The sequence below is a fragment of the Heliconius melpomene genome, chromosome 13 (assembly GCF_056956725.1).
Source record: "Heliconius melpomene rosina isolate 202511_hmr_F chromosome 13, ASM5695672v1, whole genome shotgun sequence".
In the NCBI taxonomy this organism is placed as follows: Eukaryota; Metazoa; Arthropoda; class Insecta; order Lepidoptera; family Nymphalidae; genus Heliconius; species Heliconius melpomene.
In genome coordinates this window covers 15,941,369-15,957,062 of record NC_140401.1, presented here as the reverse complement: position 1 = coordinate 15,957,062, position 15,694 = coordinate 15,941,369, and the positions used below count along the sequence as shown (strand labels likewise).

Sequence of the window (15,694 nt, the reverse complement as noted above, 5' to 3'; positions counted from 1 at the left end):
AGACTCTAAGAAATATGAGCATTCATTTTGTTTGGGTAAATTAGGGTAGCATGGGTCATAAAAAAGATATGTCGTTTTAAAATGGCATTTATTTTAATAATTAACAACTTTATCACGATTTGTCTTTTTGATACACAACTGTCAGAATTGGGAGACACTTTGTTGGCATTTAGTTCATTTTGTTTAATAATAGCTTAAGCAGGTCGTCGATACAAATGCTTTATTCGAAATACAAAAGAAATACTTGTGTAACATAACCTTGTATAAAAAAATAAATTTAATTAAAATTAATCGGCAAGTCGAAAAGCATTTTATGGAAGAACTACGGACTCCTTAGGCTAATAAGTAATTACACTTTAACGTTATCAGTTTAGTTAAAGTTGGATAAAAATCGCCTTTGACTTTGGCCGTTTAATTTATTAAATTTATTTACAATGTTAATCTCATTGTTAAGTACAGTTAAAAATTACAGTATATTTTGGTATTGTATAGTTCTCGTAATCTTTATGAGTAACTAAAAAAACTCGTGAATATTGTCCTAACTGCAACACTGCAACTGCAGGATTGTGACAAATTAACTAAGTACTATTGAAATACTAATTATTATTAGCTCGTGCTGTTTAGCGTCGTACTGAATAATTAATATAAGTACAATGTATTGTATATTTTAAGTAGTGTTTCCTCAGTTTGTTTATATAAATAATATAAATTTATGATGAATCTGCGTAACTTCAATATTATTTCTAGTGCATATCATTTTACAATAAAAATTTCATAGTCTATTAAATCAATTTTTACATACTTTAAATTAAGTACTTTTTTTGGATACAATTCCAATTGTATGTCATAACAGATATAAAGATGTTTAACTAAAACAACCAATACCCTATATTATTACACAATATAGAAATATATTGTTAAATATAGTGTAGAACGTGGTTTATACACTAGAAACAATGTCTACAAGTAGGAATAGTCTACGAGTGGCCGCCTCGAAGCTTGCATTCTGAACTTTTGCGCATTGTGCACTCTGGTAAAAAAGTCCCTAAAATCATGTTTGTGCAGCCAATTTCAAGACAGCCACGACTTGTCGACCGTACTGTATATATTTGCATAATAATATTGATCAAATATGGGCCGTTTGAGGAAACAATTGAATATTAAAAATTGTTACAAAATACTAACACGGTATGACCAACCCAGGTTCAGTCTGAACATGTTCGTTTAGCACCAAATTGTCTTAAATTAATCTACAACAACAACTATGGGGCAACTTTATCGCCATCATACTACAAACTCAGGGAATGACGCGACATAGCTATATGTATGTATATATATTACAATCAAATATTCTAATATTAATAAGTAGAATAAAACAACCTTTGAAATTCGGATACGGAAATAAAACTATTGACAACTTTAAAATAAGGCAATTAAATATTTGTAATGATTTTTTCATAAAATATCCTGGCATAGATAATGTCACATTTAAATGATCATGGAGCTAAATAGTTTTAACTTATTGTTTATTGATCTAGTTCTAATCAGATCTTTGTAAAAAAGTCGCGAATATTCTCAACGCCATTTGTTTTTTCCATAAAAGAGCCAAAAAATTTTATACTTTCATCTTTTTATCAGTTTCAAAATTATTACTATAATTTATCTAATATGAAATAATTATTTTTATTATCTAAACTCGTTTAGCCTTTTAGGATATTTACTAACCTTAATTTAAACTTACCCTAATATAGGATGTTTTATAAATATATAAATTTTATTCAAAATATTGCTTTTCCGTATAATAAATATAGACAAATATTGACCAATTAGCAACCTTAAAATTGAATTGTTTATATATAAATATAAAAATTATATTATTATGACATTGATAAATAATTTCTATATAATAATACATACAATAAAAGCCAAAAAAAGGTTCAAAACATTCCAAGAACTGTACGGGATGATTTATAGGTAATTTAAAATACAATGAAACTAGAAATTTATCACATATCACACAATGGCAAACCTCTTTTCTAACTTGAAATTAATATTAAAAGAAAAATAAGCTGAGCTATTTATTTAAACTTTGTATAATTTGTAAAGTTTTGCATATTGATAATCATAAACGTGCAAAATATTTAATTCAAAAACTAATGTGGGGTAATAAATGTGGCAACATTCACACTTAATAAATAAAACTAATTTAACTAGTAAAGAAGAATAAATAAAAAATAAGTACGTTATTGGTGCAAATAATTGTATGAAAATAAAATTTTACCCTAAAAGTAGGGTATTTTTAAAAGGCAAATCTCAAATTATTTTTAATAACAAATGCCAAACTAAACAATGATGATATATATGCTTATATAATATACTAAAAAAAACTGATAACTAACAATCCAAATACAACCTCTTTATATATAATTATTATTATTATTGATAAAAATGTTAAGCCTTCTACAAATACTGAATTAAATCTTTATTCTATCTATTCTTCTTTAAAACATACGTCTTCTGTCACGCGGGTGTTTTTGTCTTCTTGCCGAATGGCAAGTGAATGCGTCGTTTTCTCGCTTTCGGTACGTTTTCGTCCTCCATTAGAGAAGAGTCCGTTGATTCTTCTTCAGGCGGCGTGTTACTTGATGGAGTTTCTGAATTTTCATTTCCTGTAAAAGTTTAAAAGGTCAGAAAATTAGGCAATTTAATTTAAAATTCAAATATATTTTTTATATATAATAATGCATATAAGGTCCTATATTATAAATTATTTATTTATTCTTTATATTATCTATTATCTTTATATTATATTTTTGTATAATTAAAAGTTTTATTTTCCTTTTATAACTTCAACACAGTAATTAGTAACAAAAAGGAGAAATCGCTAAACCAACAAAACACAAACCAACCATTAAATAGAAGGGGTAAAATATTGAAAAAAAAATTCATGCCATTTGCATTCTGAATTACCGGCTACATATTATGAGAAATTTCTATCATGTTGAAAAATTAGCGCCTTAGATTTTTGGCAATCCATTACCTAAAAAATATATTGTGTTTTTTATTCTTATTTATTTTACTATATTTATATGTAGTAAATACTAGAATTATAATTAGTTTATTTTTTTGCCATATTATCTATTTATTTTATAGTAAAAGCAGAGATTGTATTATTTTATTGAACAAATAAACCTGATATAATTATTATATTGTTTATTAATTGTTCTTTTCCAGCTTAACCCTGTGTCCCACTATAGCAGGGTAGACAGAGAGAATTAAAGTCTTAAGACTGAAACTACACTCACTAAACTCTTTTTCTACTTTCCGTCTAAATTCAAAACAACGTGTGTTGAATGGCGAATCTCAACGCCGCACATTTTACCAGTGTAGGAAAATGTAAATGTCTATCATCACACAGCCGTCGCGTTTAAAATAAGGCAATTTCCACACATGTTATCTCACGTGGACACAGGTGATCTGACATCCACACATGTGATCTGAATGTCCTCGATATTAGTGTTATAATCATTCAAAATTTCCCACACACATACCTTCACCCGGCACTCTAGGTTTAGATAGTATTCTCGGCGGTGCCCTCGGTTCATCACAAACTACAATGTCACTGCGCGACCGCTGCAGAGGGGCGCGGCGCGGCGGCGGCAGCGGCATGCGCGGTCGCAGGGGCTCCCCTGTCCAGTTTACACTGGAAATTATAAAATATAGACGTTATATACAGTTGAGTGATTGAATTTAAATATTCTATAACGATAATAACTACATTACTATGCCAATGTAAAAGCGCCATTTGATACAGTAATTTCAAATAAACTCAAATATTACATTGAATATACTATGGCGATGTATAGCGTGAAACTTAAAAAGTTATGTTAAATTAGTTTAAGTTAGTTAGTCACGTTAGATACTGCATATTGCAGAGGGACCTACTGTGAAGAAACACCGTTCACTACTTTCCACTGAATTTACGAGACATTTGAGTGTTGAGTAACGGAATTCGAATCCGCGCTGTGTCTTATTACCAAAGCGACGAATAGAAATATCAATTCCCTTGGAAGAAATATTAATTCATCGAGCCTATATAGGTCGGGCTTACAGTCACACGTCGGTCTCTATATACCAATATAGTTAACCTAAATATAACTTACTTATCTCCTCCCAGTATAAACTGCACGGGGTCCCCCCTCCTCCGGTCCTCTGTAGGACTCTTCCTTATGTCATTGAATGAACCTCTAGATCTTTCCTCAAACCCTTTTTTATCATCTACTCTTTTCTCGCGCGCCTCTTGAGCTAATCTTTCTTCTAATTGTAATCTGTAATGCAAATGATTACGATATGTTTATTTAAACAGATATAATTGATATGTCCGTAAAGTCCATAATAATATTTATTATTTTAAATTAAACTAAACCAGGATTATTTGCGTATTGTGGTGGGTTTAAGATCGAACCAAAGGACTAACTAAATACAGGTTCTCATTTTTCAAAAATCTAGAACGGCATGCGAAGCAATTAATAAATCGTTGACGGTACTTTGATATAAACATTGTATTTTCTATATTAACGAATGCCATGTCAGTCTACACGGGGACCACAGACTACAGTAAAGTGAAACGTTGAATTTACGAAAATGTTTAATACTAAATATACGTGATTAATCATGACAATTAAGAGTTTTATTAAAAGTGTTTAAATATAACGAAAATCAAATCAAATGCTAAAATTATTTTTTTAATTTTTTTTTATTAATTATTATTACTATCATTTTTCATTGTTTCAAAAATTTTATGTAAATTAAGGTATTTTTAAAGAAAATATATATAAATAAAATATAATAATCCTTACCTAGCTTCGGCCAATCTAAGGTCTAGTGGATAATGTGGAGCATCAGGCTCTTCGCTTCCAGAGGAATCTTCTCGCCATCCAAAGTTATCTGTCACTGAATGTGATTGACGATTATTATTTTTTATAAATTAAAAAAAAAACCACAGACAAAGACAACACTTAGAACGCCATAATTGAAGGACAGAACAGAACTAGACAAATTATAAATTATTACAAGAATAGATAATAAACGGTAAACGTTATATTACATGTTTTATGTTAATATTATTAAAACTTGATATTAGATGTTTTATTTTAAATAATATTGAACTGTATAATTTAAAAAATCACATTATGTAACCATATTAAATATATAGTATATTGGACATTCACAACATTCACGATAATGGTATTATTTTTTTATGTTATTCTTTTTGTGTTATTTTTTATGTTATTTTATGTTATTTTTTTATGTTATTACAAACATTTTATTGATTAGCTTTTATCAGTAATTAAAATAGATCTAATTACAGTTTTAAAGTTTTAATGCTACACTATTACCATGCGGAAATAATTTTAATAATTATATGTAATGTAATTTTTGTATATAAATACTACTACATTTCTCTAAACACTCATATTTTTTCTTAAAGTATTATTATAATAATGCCCCAATATTAAAAGCATGTATGAAATAAATTATCCTCAAGATATAAAGCGACGCCACCAAGAGATCATACAAAAAATAGTTTCTTACCTTTAAATGTTGCCATACTATAAGAATTGTAAAAACTTGCATTTACTAAAAAGCCGGGAAAGGCAAAATAAAACAAAATCACAATCGTTCAAAAGCTTTCAAACGTGCAAAGAAAAATATTTAAGAGTGAAGATTTAGTTTGTTCTGTTTCACATGTTATGAAATAATTTAGGAAATTGTACATTTTTGCAAAAGTGACATGACTTGTAAAAGTTTGGTGCAATTCATTATGTTCATGTCACAAGTTTGAAGTTACTTATTGAGGAACTATAATTCAACTATTATTAATTCAACTATTATTAATTCAATTAATCAACAAGTTTCTAAAAAAACTTAACGAAATAGTTTTAAATATTGCAAACACAGTGCACAGTGTAGGATCTTCAGCTACAAATGAATTAGAAAAACGGTTTTAAAATACCTAATAAATAAGAAACTATTAGATGGTACATTGGTTTGAGTCACAGGCTATTGGGGCCCTGTGACGTCAAGGTTCCTGGGGGCGGAGCCCCAAATGCAACTGTAGTAAAAAATTAAACTGTGCGTATTAATTTTGTGACTATAATGCAAAGCGATACGTGTACATCACTAGTGTCAGATATAAAGAAAATAATACTAAAAGTTACTAATCATGCAAAAGTATAAAAAGCCCAAACCCATAGCTAAATTATATACAGAAATGTAGAAAAAATATTTCATACATGCTTTTCGATATAATATGACAATAAGAAATAGAAAAAAGCCTGAAAGCTTCATACCGATTGTGATGACTAGAGTATCCATGACAAATCATTTATTCCATCAAATGAAATTTACACAGATAAAATATGCTTAACAAAAACAATATACAAAATTGAGACTCGAAATGATATTAAAAATGTCTTTTTAGCTTTACGCTGTATCTGACAAATAGTAAGGTAAGCAGAAGGAACTTAGTTTTAAGACATTCTGTTCCTCACTCACAACCAAATTTTTGAGACATTGCGTGTTAATTTATTTTTATATTTTTTTTGCCATAGTTGCCATCATTTTTTTAAAAAAGATTGTCTATAATGCTTAAAACATAGAATTAAATATCCAACAGATTTATACAGGAACTAGTAGTACTCAACATAATATGTATATTAATAATTTTTGTTAAAACTGTGAGCCTCTTATAATTTTTTTATCTTATTAAACTTTTTTCTATTATTTATAATATTTTTTTCACACAATTATATAATTTATGAACGTAATGTAAAAAGTGAAAAATATCTACACTAGGTTAGTTTAAACACGTTTTGAGCTCAATATATATATTTTATATATCTAAATAGACACACATTAGTTTAAGTAATTAATAGATTATTTAAAAATGTCTTTTATACACTTTTTTTTTTATTAAAAAATATTATTTAAAATAAACACTAAACAATATAGATAAAGTCACACAAAAGTTAAAAAATATTATTTGATTTATAATAAAAAAATATATAATTCGCTGCATTCAAGTCTTGACAAATTTAAATAATAGTATTTTTTTTATTTAAGTACTAACTTGAAACAAGACACTAAGTACGTAAAAATATTTTAAGTAAAAAGTTATTACCAACACGAAACCTGCATGTGGTGATAATTCAATTTCCTTTATTATAATAAAACATATAGTTTTTTTTAGTTTGCATCCCTCGTATAGCAGAGTATTTATCAATATGAAACATGGTTGCCACAAAATTATTACTTATTTTTATATATATTTAAATAATTGTAACAATATCGAATATACAAGATGCTATAAATACAATGATTAACTTTATATCACAAGATCAAAATGCATATGAATCCGCAACATCATGCACGATATATCGGTTTATATAAAAATAGCATATTTATAATGTTATATTAAAAAAAATCTACATGTCTTATTGTATATAATTTAAATGTATGTACAATTATGTAGATTACTGCGTGTACTAAATTATTAATCTAATAAACGATTACTAATAATTATTTCCATTCCAGTTGTAATAATTTTAAATGAATTGAACTCAGTTACATTTTAAATTAAATTCAATTTCCTATATTGTATTTAAATATTTCAATCTATTTATCCAACAGAAATAATACAAAAACAATAATATATTATAAAATCTACATAATTATACAAACATGAAAAACTAAATCAACGTTCAATCAATATGTTCGTGGAAAACCGCATCGTCCAACTTACCGGAGCCGCAGAGGGAGGTGTCGTCGCCCACGCTGAGGTCATCTTGAGAACTGCTCATGCGGACTGGGAAGGATAAAAATATATAATAATCACATAACTAGTGTTTATAGTATTACTAAATTAGTTGTAAAATGTTTACTATATGTATACTATGTATATTTGTAATTAAAATTTTAATCTATTTTTGTTTAAATTTTGTTTTGATTGAAATAAATACTTCAGAGAACCTAACGTCAAGACTAAAGTGTATGTCACACACTTTAGTCCATATTTTAGTCTTTACTTTAACGGGGTAACTTAACGCCTCGTATTGTTTTGCTGGGAAATCAAAATATTAAAAAAAATATATAATTATGATATAATTACCTCTCCCTTGTCGTCCATTAGCGGTTCTATACAAAGTGCTCTCAAGGAACTGTAGACCGTTGTTGTTTATTATATTGAAACCGCAGAGACGCTCAATCTGTTTCCACCTGTGCATACGCTCCTAGGAATCATTAAAACAATTCAATTTATTTTAAGTTCACGCTGTATCCCGCAAAGAGCAGGTTAGACAGAGAGAAAGACACTACGCTACGTTAAGACACTACGCTCTCCACGTACCACACAATTTTCGAGATATTAAATATTGAGTGGTGGCTCAGTCAGCTCAACTCAGTGCCGCGATTTGGTTTACCAGAGCGAAGAAACGAATATAATTTCTTTTCTAGCACTCTAAGAATCTAATATATAACCATCCATAGCATCACGGCGGCCTCAATTTAAATTAATAATAAAATATTTCATACAATAGTCACACTTGGATTGTAAATAGTTTTAAACAAAGCGACATTTACATGCATTTTATAAAAAAAGCTGCTTATGATTGCTATGCTATAATAAAAATATATATTTTCTTTTATTTAGCAAAAATAAGTTATCTTTATACGACATTTTAAAAATATCTTATACATTTAACCATATACAGCAGTCAATGTTTTGTTTTTTGGGAAAATATTATATTTATTATAATTGTTGCTCTAAGAATCTTACAGGCAAAATGCAATATATTCAGATAGTTACAATTTAATACAATAGATTATAGAATTCACAGTTTTATCTATAATGAAAATAGTAGTCGTGCAATACAATACCAATACGTTTTCTTAAATAATGGTCTATTGTCTTTAAATAATATAACATAAATTACAGCACGGTCGACGAGTCGTGAACTGAGTTTTCAGAACGTTTGCGCATTGTACACTCGGCAAGAAAAGAGTAAAAAGTAAGAAAAATTCTAAAATTCTCAAATCTGCGCAGCTACAACCCGACAAGAACTTTACGATATATCGGGAGATTAGTCTAGGTTGGCGCGGACACTTGCGCAAAGTGCCCCCATTACCCCGAGAGCCCGATCACTACACTAAAGTACCTACAATAGAAAGCAACGCTAATTGTCATTTACTATTTAAATTTATATATATGACACACGGTGCCACCGAAGTCCACATATTGAATATTATGCACATGACTGTACGCGTAAGTATAGTCACATGCATAATATTCAATACTACAATATAACACCCAAAACTTGAAAAGTCGAGAGATACCAGTTAATTTCAGGCCACGACTGGATGACCTTACTGTGTATGACGATCTTGTTGATGACGTATTAAATAATCCTTGTAAGACGACGTTGGCGTTTGTTCCATATTTTCTTTTATAATACCGAATTCTAAATCAAGTAGCAGTAATCCAGCTTTATAAAAGAAATATAAAACAAGTGGTCGTCCATTATGTTTTGATTTGTTTACTTACCATTAAGATAATAGTATGATTTGTAAAAGCCTTTTAAAAAAATAAGTGGTATTAAAGTAAAAAGATATTAAACATTTCTATAAGACACAGTACACTACACTCTTACCCACAAAGAATCCTTATTTTTCTTATAATGTTGCAGAGACAAATAATTCAAATTTTATTAAAAAAAAAAGATTACTATATGGTTTTAAAATAATAAGTATACTTCTTAAGATAATTTATTTTTTATTTATTTGTAGTAACGATGTTTCATACAAACTTTCAACCCCAAAATCAACCCCTTAGAAGTCGAATATCACAAATTTCCGTCTTAGCGAGCACCTACGTCCTATAAGTAACTCCTATGCAAAATTTGAGATTCGTGATGAATGAGTGGCCTTTCGATTTTATATATATAAGATAGATTAAATACTAAAATGTAGCACACATTTTAGAAAAATATTTGTGATGTCAGTCAGTCATTTTAAGAAATTAGTCTTAGAAATCACTACGGAGTCACGATAAAAACACTAAATGCAAATGATTATTATTTTTAAAAAAATTAATTCATTTTTAGTACAAATATGTATAAATATTTTTAAGTAAACAGTATTTTTTAATACAAAATACAAAACAAATACCTGCAATTCCTGCGTGACTTCATTCAAAGCGGTCCTCGCTTCTACTATGGACCGGTCCACATCGTCTATGGACTTGCCGTGCGTCGATACAAACGCACCGACCAAGCTCGAACGTTTCTTACGCAATTTTTCACACTGTAATTTAAAATTAAAGATTTTTTATGTATACATAAATGGTATTTAATTTGTTATTTTATAATATTACTGAAAAAATAAAACTTAAAAATGTTACACAAATGAATGAAATTAAAAAATTAATAAAATTAAAAATAGTTTGCCGGCAGAAGAAACTGAGTTAGAGACATCATCCTTTGTTCATCAATTACCGCCTATTACTCGAGATATTAAGTAATATGTGGCGGAGCTCAACGCTGCGTTTACTCTAAAAGAGTGGGAAAATGCAAATAATTTATGTATAATCTATTCACTTTTCCAAGTGACCATCGACCCCACAACCATCGTGGCACAGCGTTTCACCATAAACGCGACGGTCGTAGGTTCGATTCCCATGAGGGGGAATTAATTATTCTTATATCTTTGATCTGACAATTATACAAAGCGCGGTATCGAATTCCACCACTCATGACGCAATGTATCAAAATCAAGCAGTGCGTGAGGAAACGGAGTCTTAAAAGTTTCCAGCGTGAACCTAAAAAAAACCATTTAAAACTCACCGCATCCCTAGCCTGTTGCAATTGCAGATCAGCCTGTTGCTTTTTCCGTATATATGCTCTATTTTCCACTTCGTGTGTCAGCTGCAGCCATTGCTGGAGTCCGGCGGGCGGCGCCCAACATCTGTCTTCTAGTTCGCCTTCTGCACGACGAAGCTCTGCTCGGAGCATCTGGAATTGAAGAAAAAACATATGTAACTGATTTATCTGTTGAGTTACGTGTTTGTAAGTCTTATTTTTTATAGCTGTATCCAGCATATAAAAAATAATATATCATGTTGAGTAGGCAGAGGGAACCTAAGTATTAAGACAATCTGTATACTTCGAAAATTGTTGAATGGTGGAAATCAACGCTGCGATTTCTTTTTTTTACATATATTGGAATATTTAATTTAAATCTTTTAAATTTTTATTTTTAAATATGAATTTTACAAGAAAAATCCAATTCAAATATTGATAATCAAATTTAATATTATTTTGTAAAGTAAAGTACCTAATACTTGAGAAAAGTAAATAATTGAAATAATAACATACCTACACTATTGTTTCATCATGAAATCGAATCGTGAAGATCATAACTTATTAAAATATAATAAAAAAGATATGTATTAATAATATTATGATAAAAATATACGTGTAGATTATAGAGTCAATAGTTTTTTGGTTAAAGAAATTACGTAGTAAAAACTTTCAGTGATATTACTTCTACTACTATTTTTAGTAATATTAATTTAAAAATTAATATTTATTAAATCAGGTTACAAAAAACTAAAACTGTATCAAAGTATAAAAATGTCAATTAAAATATTTCCTTATACTCACTTCAACTTCTGCTTTCAACTGTGTAACTTCAAGGTCGGAAGACGCGGAATTCAATAGTGGAGTGTCGCCAGCTTCACGTAATTTCTTTTCTAAATTTTTCTTTTCCGTCGCTACATTTTCCTGAAAACGCAGATAACTTAATTATGATAAAGAAACATTAATTATAGTTAGCCATCAAGAACTTTTTATTATTAACATAATGTTTATTTCCAATTCTATTGTTCGTAAATGAATCATTATTCATTTTTTACAGAAAAATCGTACCGAGCGCTTCGATACAGCGATTAAATTAATTACTGTTTATGTAAATTTATTTTAAAACAAAACTATAAAATCTTAATATTTAATGGAAACATCTTTTAACTTGTAATATGATGGAAATTAGATGAGAATAATATTATTCCTATAACTTCCCCTAAGCAAATATTATAAACACCCAAAAAGAATATGAAAATTTAAAATAAAATAACATTAAAAGAAATAAATTATATACCTGTTCCAACTTCGCCTTATCGAGTTCCTTCTGCATATTATCAAGCGCCATTTCAGCTTTCCTCAGCTGTTCCATATCTCTGAGCATCCTTTGCACTTGATGACGGCTCGCGCGTCCGGCGCGCAACGCCGCCCAGCTCCCGACGACCGCACCCAGGAGCAGGGAGGCCAGCAACCAGTCCTTCCATCGACTACCTTCTATTTGATGTGATAATATATTATAATATAAAAACATTATGTCGGCTAAACTAAAATACCGCTTAAATATGACTAGCAGAAATCGGATTCTATACACTGAAGTCGATTCCTTTGAAAACCATATCATCAATAAATAATGAAACTCTATTATGGAGATTTCTTTTTCACGTTGGTTTCAATTTTAGGGTACTAGTCATAAAATGGTGGTATTAAAGAATCGCCATTGGAAGTAAAGCTTAGTAAAGCGGCATTCACTGGGCTAAGTAAATTCATATACACATATTTTTTTACAAAATCAATTTCAAATTTTAAGTCTTAAATTATAGTGCAAATAAATGTAATACATTGTGGTTAAAATATTATTTATTTAAAATTCATATTATATGCATTGTTTAGACGAGACTTTACAGTCCACACATTCAATCCAAGCTGACGCTATTTTATTGAGACAATCTAGGAAATTATGTCATTTACAGCGAGCGATGTGGATGTATTGTATCACATGTTTGCTTTGCACAATGAAAAGTTTAAACATATTAAAACTTCAATTAATAAGGAAAAATAGTATCTCAGTAAACACAAAGTGTTATTAAAAAGAAGTATTCACATAGCAATTAGAATATTGAAAAAAATCGTCACATCACCCATTACTCCTAACCTTACACTATAAACAAACTAATTACATATTAAAATAATATCCTATTCAAATCAAATCTAAAACCCAGTGCATTAAAACTACAAAGCATGTCAACCAGGACGCGTCCACACTAAAATATTCTACGAATGAACTTGAAACCCATGCATGACTGAAGTTCAATTAACCATTACAATATTATGGCAATTATTAATATATAACTTGTTTAATTACCTCGAGGAAAACGCAGCAATATGTAAGCAGGAAAATGTACCGGTAAAACAACAAAGTCTTTAATAGTAAAAATACATGGACGATCATCTACTAATATCTAATATATAAATATAAATCTATGATTTAACATTCTAATAATAGAATATATATTTAAAACTAATTCCTTTAAAAAATAAAGTAAAAATATAATTTTATAGCTTTTAAAAAATCAATTTTATTTAGTTTTTGCGTAAGAATATACGAAAATCTACAAAATAGATTTGAATATTCTTGTTCAACGGTGCAACAATGATAGACGGTTGGACATAAATATTTATATTCAAGTTTTTTTTTCCGCGAAAACGAGCGTAACAATGCGTTATATTTTAGATGGTCGTCTGAAGACGTGATGTGAGAATAAGTCGTAAATAATATTAAATACTGCTTTAATTTGTTGTTGGGATATCAATATAATTGTTATGATGCTATCAGATGGAAGAAAATAGTTTAAGAATTGAAATTTCTAATATTAAAATATTAGTTGCTACTTAATTACTGCTCTTTACATAGTTTTAAATAACTAGTTTATCATCAAAATTAAAAATGGTAAGTCGATGTCCATACAAGGATATATTTAAGAAAAATAAAGACATCTCTATAAAAGAATGGAAACTATAACAGTTTTTCGCGGTTAATTAACAACACAATTGTATCATTACAGGCAGCACTTCAGACAGTAGCTCCCACCCCTATGGCTCATAATAACAATATTATATAATCAAGACTAATCGATTTCAAGGATAAAAAATATATATAGAAAAATCAATAACCTTCATCTGTCAAGTCCACATATCGTCCATTAATGAGAAAATTAACAAACTTTAAGATTTCCACACAAAAAGACCCAAACACCATTTATAACTTCATCACGACGCTTAATCACAAGTAACTAGGTACTTTATAAAATTTACTTTGAAAAGTCTAAATATGGTAAAAAAATAACTAAAACTATTTAATAATAATATGACCATTTGAAACGCGCGCTTGAATGAGGCGAACGATACTGAACGTGATGTAAGTGTAGTGACACCATGATTCATTTGAATTGTGGGAGGAACGTTAATTGTGATGAGACAATATGTTGATTTACTGTTGTGTTCGTTATTTTACAACTCTTATTGTCACTTAGTATAATTATTGAGATTTTGAGAATAATTAACAAATATTTACATAAAAATAATGGATGTGATGACGTAGATTCTTTGGGTTTTGATCGATTTGTAGAGTTAATTGACATAATAATTGAATGACTAAAACATATGTTGCGAAATGTCATCATAGTACAATAAAGTCAAATATATATTTTTAATTATAAATAAATAATGTTGTTTTGAAGTAAATTTATTTTATTTGGTTTTTTTTATATTTTTTGTTATTTTTTGTGTATTTTTAGTACTTAACCACAAAATTATGAACCACGTCATACCTGAAAGTAGAATTAATTTTTTAATCCTAGATGCACAAGCTAAAAGTTAGTGTGAAGCATTTTCATATTAATATTTATATACTAATTAAAAAAGAATGCGGTATATATGACGACACGATAGTTAAAGGGTAAAAATATGGCATCAATTATGAAACAGATTAGCTAGACGGTGATTAAAACATGTGACGATGGAAATCTTCAATTATTGTTAGTGCTATGCTGGGAACTTACTCCATTTTCAATAATATCTTCGCGTAGTTTTAAAGAATCATGTATATATTATTTACAAATTTAAAGTGTTTTTCCACACTTGGGAAAGAAAAACAATTTTTAGAAAACAAAAATTTTGAACGCAGCGAGATTTGAAACCGCGCCTCTTTGAAAACCGTCCAAGCACTCTGACCAACTAAGCCATACGTTCTCATCGTCGAAATTTTTAAATTTAAAAAGTAATAGTTTATATGTTATTTTTTTTAACATCCCGTTGTATCCCACACAAAGCACTTAAAAGTAAAAGTTAAAGTTGAGATGGTACTAAAAACATTTCGATTTTTTATATTATATTTTTATTTTTATATGATAGTCACATTACTCTTTGTTGGCGCTGATTATAATAATAAGTAAAACCTGTTGGTAATAATATAAAAAATATCAATAAATATCCTTATTATTTCTCAATTCACGTAATTACGAATAGATGTTCTTTAATTAATATTGAAAATATGAAATATAATATAGTCTAATCTATAAAAACCATAATTCAAGATTACACCACTTTTTAACGAATAAATATTTCTCTTTTATATAGATTCGAAAAATACAAAAAAATGTTAAAAATGTAAATAAAAATAAATACCAAATTTTCTCCATCTAAATACAAAAAGATGACATGTAAAAAATAAATAAATATATATTACGGTGGCATTGGCAACAAAATTGTCATTTTAAACGTCG

The 15,694-nt window shown here is 28.7% G+C and overlaps 1 protein-coding gene across 2 annotated transcripts in view; it reads right to left on the bottom strand.

Moving 5' to 3' along the window:
- Positions 1–71: 71 nt before the first annotated feature.
- Positions 72–15,694, bottom strand: part of Stim (stromal interaction molecule) — a 32,672-nt gene continuing 17,049 nt past the window's right edge. The window contains exons 6-15 of one of the 2 annotated variants that reach the window (XM_085196098.1): positions 12,211–12,407; positions 11,718–11,837; positions 10,899–11,066; positions 10,225–10,359; positions 8,171–8,291; positions 7,805–7,867; positions 4,860–4,953; positions 4,164–4,328; positions 3,552–3,703; positions 72–2,669 (exon numbers count right to left, since the gene is read on the bottom strand). In XM_085196098.1, the coding sequence (XP_085052224.1) occupies positions 2,521–2,669; positions 3,552–3,703; positions 4,164–4,328; positions 4,860–4,953; positions 7,805–7,867; positions 8,171–8,291; positions 10,225–10,359; positions 10,899–11,066; positions 11,718–11,837; positions 12,211–12,407 (1,364 nt within the window). In that variant the 3' untranslated portion in view covers positions 72–2,520. The remainder of the gene's footprint in view (positions 2,670–3,551; positions 3,704–4,163; positions 4,329–4,859; positions 4,954–7,804; positions 7,868–8,170; positions 8,292–10,224; positions 10,360–10,898; positions 11,067–11,717; positions 11,838–12,210; positions 12,408–15,694) is intronic. The other variant, XM_085196099.1, reaches the window with a different exon arrangement.